Here is a 6,000-nt window from a genome sequence, read left to right as displayed (position 1 = left end):
ACTATTAAGTGAATGAAAAGATAACCCACAGGATAGGAGAAAATATTAGCAAACCATTATATATGCTTAGGGTCTAGTGTATCTATTATATAAAAACTCTTATAATTCAACAACATAAAGACAAACCATTTTTAAAGTGGTCAAAGGACTTGAATAGACACTTCTCCAAAGAAAATGTACAAATGGCCAACAAGCACATGAAAAGATGTTCAACATCATTAGTCATTAAGGAAATGTAATTCAAAAATCACTTCACACCCACTAGGATAGCTATAATACGAAAAACAGAAAATAACAAGTATTCATGAAGGTGTGGAAAAATTGGAACCCTTGTACCTTGCTGGTGGGAATGGAAAATGGTACAGCTACTATAGAGACATTTGGTGGTTCCTTGATAAGTGAAGCATAGTAATACCATAATAACCCAGCAATTCCACTCCTAAGTATACACCCCAAAAACTTGAATCAAAACAGGGACTTGAACAGGTATTTGTACACAAATGTCCGTACCATCACTATTCACTTGCCAAAAGGAAACCACCCAAATGTCCATCAACAGAAGAATGAACAAAATGTGGCATATATACATACTATTATTCAGCCATAAAATGAAATGGAAATGCTACATCCTGGAGGAAACTTGAAAACATCATGCTAGGCAAAAGAAACCAGACACAAAAGGTCACATAATATGATTCCATTGATATGAAATAGCCACACTAGGCAAATCCATAGAGATAGAAAGCAGAATAGTGTTTTCCAGAAGTTGGGTAGAGGAGTTACTTCTTAATAAGTACAGGATTCCTTTTGGGATGATGAAAATGGTGAATGTACTAAATGTCATTTTATTGTATACTTTAAAATGGTAACTTTTACATTATGTGTATTTTACAATAAAAGGTTTTTATTAAAGAAAAGGTTTTAAAAGATTTTATTATAAGAATTAGAGGATATGAGGAGGAACTGTTTTTATAGTTTGCAAAACTATTATGTTCTAATGTGTCTCTGCAGTACATTCTTATATTCTACATCAAAAAGAGTTCCATAAAAGAAAGGTTAAATTTAATTTTTTAGCATGCTGGACATAAATTGTAAAGATTGCTAAATATAAAATTATATTGTGTCTGTTCAAAAAAAGAAATACCCTTTTTTTAATAGCAAGGAAAAAAGGAAAATAATTGAACAAAGTGTTAAATTTGAACCAAGTGTTCCCAGGTGAACAAATCTCTTCATTATTCAAATGCAAAGCAAATTTTTTTGTAGGAAACTGAAAAACATTGATTAATGAAGCATTAGCATGGATACTATATAAAGCATAAGTATACAAATTCCCATTAGTAATGCTTATTTCTTTTAATGAACAATTTGTTTTGGCAATTTTATGTAGATAAGAGAACAGAACATTTTTATAACACTCTGGACATTCAGAGCATTAAACAGAATGGTCTTTGAAACAAAAAAAAGCTACTGTAAAAAAAAAAAGACATGGATGCTAAGATTAAACAAACTTCTGAAAATTCTGAAACACAGACACCTAAGTAGAATAAACTGATTTCCTGAACTCTACACACATGTACAAGATAAGAATTTCAAGACTATGGGTAGATATCATGTTAAGGCCATTCAGCAGACTCAATAACTGGGTTCAAAAAGGCTTCTTGATTTCCAGTTTGATAAAGTTCTCAAAGAGCATCTTACTGTCAGAGTATATAGTCCAGAACTCATAACAGAAGAGGCAGATCAAGAGCCACAAAAACAAAAGTATTTAATCTTTTATTTTTCCCTCAACGTAAATCTAGGCTAGTTTCATATTGACCTTATGCAACTATTTGACTTTGAGGATTTGAATGAAACAGTGTTATACTTATACTTGATCCTTTTAAAATGACATTTAAGAATAAATAACCACCTTAAGGTTTCCTGGGAATTTTACTCACCCTTTACCATACCCTCCTCCCTCTTCCACATTCTTATAGCATTATCACTGAACCATCACAAAGAGAGAAATTTTAAAAATAACAAAATCGACAAATGTGAATCCAATAAAAGAAATTATTAGAGATTTTAAGGTCTGTGGTTTTAATAACTGTCTTACAATAGTTGAATTTTAAAGGTCTTTTCTAGAAACTTCTAAATAAATTTTTATTGGAGAAAAATAGAACCACCACATACACAGGGAAAAAGAGCACAAAAATTAAACTGATAGAGAACTGAAAAGTCACAATCATCCAATGTTGTTTGCAATTACTTTTCAATTTTTTAAACAGCTCCCCTCAACTTGTTTTTTTAATAGTCTTGCCAATTTTTCAGCTGAAACAGCACGAAGTTTTCAAAAAATTAAGAGCCTCAGGGAAGGGACCAGCTTTCAAGATAACGAAGGTGACACCAAGAGTCTCCTCCTAACAGGACCAATTCTACCTAAAAATTCCTTAAGAGTAACTACCAAGTTATACTGTGGAACAGTCTACATATCTCAGAAACCATCAGGGATGTTAGAACACTAACGTAGATGGCCCAGTATGGAGAAAGGGCAAATACCATAGTTGCATTTCCTTGTTGAATGAGCTCATGTAAGGAAACACCAGAGGAGCAGAGAAAATATAGGTGATGGCTGCTCAAAAAGAAATTAGAAAGGCATTTGAAATACCACATATTGTTAGACAACAGTGTGTACATTGATGCAATTGTAGAGAAATAGGCAACTTTGTTTAAATAGCTGTTCACAGGTCTCTAAGAACTCAAGGAAACAATCAATAGCAGACAGAAGAGCCAACTCTCCTCAGTTGACAGCTAGCACATAGGTATTCTTCCTAATGGCCTCCAAACAGTCAAGGAAATATATTGCTGCAAAAAACATTAAAGCAGTTCTGATTTTTAAAAAACAAAACAAAATTTTCCGCTTCTCCTCCAAACAAGGAGGGAAAAAAATTCCAAAAAACAAAAACCCACAGAAACAAAGAAAAAAACACTGATGGTAAAGAGAAGCCTTTTACTCACATTAACAATTTGAGGAACACATTTGCTATTTTCTATGTTTGAACAATCCTAGGACATTTCCCCGAAAAGTAGGTGTCCAGTGGCTATGAGAACTCTTTATCTTCAAGAAATTTTGAAAGGAATAAGATCAGCACAATACAGAATTTGAAATTCCTAACTAGGGGATGTGTGGAGAAAATGAGGGAGGACTTTCACACCTAGGGCTTCAGGAAGTTAGAATAAGGATGACAGGAAAGGTTTATTTACCTACAAAGAGTTGGGATGCTTCCAAAAAAACTTTAGTGGGGAAAATAGCTATGCTAAATCCTAAAAAGCCTGTAATAATCTACAATTGGTCCAAGTTAAAGACAAAACTGTCCAAACAACATTAAAGTCTAAAGGAAGTTGAAAACCAGTTGGTGAATGTTTACTTGTGTAAAAATTTACAAAATATGTGGGTTTTGGTCTCTTTTGTGATGTTCATATTGTATTCATTTTTAATATGAAGAAAGAGTTGGATTTTTCTCTCCTACTGTGTTTTTCTAGTACAAATTATGAGCAATTTTCTATTTCAGCTATTTTTATAAGTACCTGTTAGTTAGCACAGTAAACTCAGGGTTAAACCATATACACACATCCCATAGCCATAAATGGAACAATTGAGGATGGGTATATACAAGAGATTACATAAGCAACTGTCCCTCTACTTGAAAACTTGTTTCCAAATAAATTTTTTCAAAACATCCCTTTCGGTGTAACAGAACATTACTTAGTAAAATATCAGTAACTATGACAACTTATTTTTCTTTTCAAGAGAAATCACAAAACAGGTAAACAACCAAGTCCAGGGTGGTTTTCCTATTTGATAAATACATCCAGAACTCTGTACAGTAAATAAAGTTTGCATGCAGTTTAAGTATCTTTAAATGACATTTTAAGCAAATAAACTTTTGCTTCATTATTAATGGTGTATAAGAACCCCTCCCCCTCTTTTTAATAGCCATAGGGACCTCTTGCCCAGTTCCAAAGAGGAATCAAGAAGACCAGGTACTTTCTTAAGAGTTTTCTGCACATCATACTAAATAACATGCAAAGAGTTCAACAACGTACTTCTTAAAGGTAAGTATTACTCTTTTAATGGGCATGTTAACCACCGAAAAAGTCAACTCAACTATTTCCATTACACTGCTTCATTTGGTCATTGGTAGTATAAAAAAAGTCAAATAATATAAGATCAACAGGTTAGTTTATCCACTGGCTACAACATGAGACACCAAATGCTCCAAGGCCAAAATTTTATGCAATATAGTTGTACTGGTTTGGGTTTTCTTTATCTCTTTCCATGTAGTCCCGGTCAATTAAGGATTCTATTCTCTTCTTAAGATCAGCAGGCTGTAAGAGAAGGCAAATTTTCAATGCAAAGCTCATGCTCATTGACTCAAGCCCATTTACCAACACGCCATTCAAAAAAGAACAGTTTTGGCTCACTGATTTAATGTGTTTAATCACCTAAATTTTTTAAAGAGAAAGTATACTGAAAATAATCCAGATTGAGACATGTTTTTATACTATGCATATACTGTCACACCTGTTCATATTATTGTACAATACTTTCTATTACTTTTCTATTTTATAGAGGTCTTCTAAGAACCAGCTATTCTCTGCACAAATACAAGAGACTAATTCATAACTTCACATGAGAACACATAAGTTTAGGGAGACAGAATGCTACTTAATCTTGCCAACACAGTTTGAAAAGATAGGTAGGCCCTACATTTGGGCAAAAGGTATTTCTCAAAGTCAGCTTGCATTTTTATTAAATAAAAAATGTACTGGATAAATCACTATTTACAAGAATACTACAACAAATGGTTCGATAAGTGAAGTATCATCTAATAATTCAGATCTTCGTATTCCCAGTTTAATGTAAGATTTAACTGTTGTCGACTATAAACAATTTGGAGTTTCAAATCCTACTCGTGGTTAAAAAATCACCAAGAAAGCTTATAAGCATGTTCTCATGATTGTATTCTTAGCTCTTGGACGACAAAATTCCACTGCCTTTTGTATCTAGCCTATACAAAATATAATCTTGCTTGCTAATAGAGTTTTTCACATTGTGTAAAATGGCCACTTGATCAAGAGGGTTAAAGAGGGAAAGTAGTCTGATGGGGCAGCCAAAATTTCAGACATATCACCCAGTAATTCCAAGGTTTGAAAATCAAAATGGCTTTCTCTTAATTATGGTGAAAGACCTAGAATATCAACACAGTATTTATTACAGTATTCCTCTTATCTTCTCTAGCATCAGTGATCTCTCTAGCTGGAGGTGAAATGGTTAGCAGGCAAAGCATGAGGGTAAGAATGTAGTAATGAGGAGGCAGTATTAGATTTGGTGAAGACAGAAAATCTATCTAATTAGCATTAACAGCTAATGAGCACATTATGTGCCAGATCCAGTGCTAAGGTTTACATATATTATCTCATTTAAGCATCACAATAACCCTACAAGGTAAATGCTATTACCATCCCCATTTTACAAAAGAAAAAACAAGTCCAAAGCTCATGAGAAAGCCAACAGGCAATAGTCTAGCTAAACTCTACCAAGTGTTTATCATCACAAGGGTTTGGGAATCTTCTAAAACTTGGAAACAGTGCAGTACACCATCACATTGTCTAAGCCTCTTTATTATTAGGCATTTACACTAGAATGTCCATTTAACAACCAATTTCAGTTTGCCAGAACTATTGCTAAACTTTTCAAAAAGATGGCTAATTATCTGTATAGAGTTTCTAATGGACACTTATATAAGCTAACTAAACAAAATATTTAATTTAAAATAACCAAATCTTTCAAATACCAAAGTATTTCAAGGAGAAAAAAGTAACAAAGCAGCTCAAAAGAAATACAGTGAATGAAGTTGAAAATTTCAAATACTCATTTAGCAGCTAAACTTTCAGGTATAACAGGTTTTATATTAAATAAATAGCTTTTATAAATTGTTTTTCCCTTTTTATCACAGC

General features: G+C 33.0%; 1 protein-coding gene across 11 annotated transcripts in view; it reads right to left on the bottom strand.

The window, feature by feature from the left end:
• Positions 1–248: 248 nt before the first annotated feature.
• CUL4B (cullin 4B) overlaps positions 249–6,000 on the bottom strand; it is a 105,613-nt gene continuing 99,861 nt past the window's right edge. For all 11 annotated transcript variants that reach the window (XM_033103172.1, XM_033103194.1, XM_033103181.1 and 8 more), the window contains one exon: positions 249–4,368. In XM_033103172.1, the coding sequence (XP_032959063.1) occupies positions 4,273–4,368 (96 nt within the window). In that variant the 3' untranslated portion in view covers positions 249–4,272. The remainder of the gene's footprint in view (positions 4,369–6,000) is intronic.

This window comes from Rhinolophus ferrumequinum, chromosome X, assembly GCF_004115265.2.
Source record: "Rhinolophus ferrumequinum isolate MPI-CBG mRhiFer1 chromosome X, mRhiFer1_v1.p, whole genome shotgun sequence".
Lineage (NCBI taxonomy): Eukaryota > Metazoa > Chordata > Mammalia > Chiroptera > Rhinolophidae > Rhinolophus > Rhinolophus ferrumequinum.
This window is presented reverse-complemented; position numbering and strand designations above follow the sequence as displayed.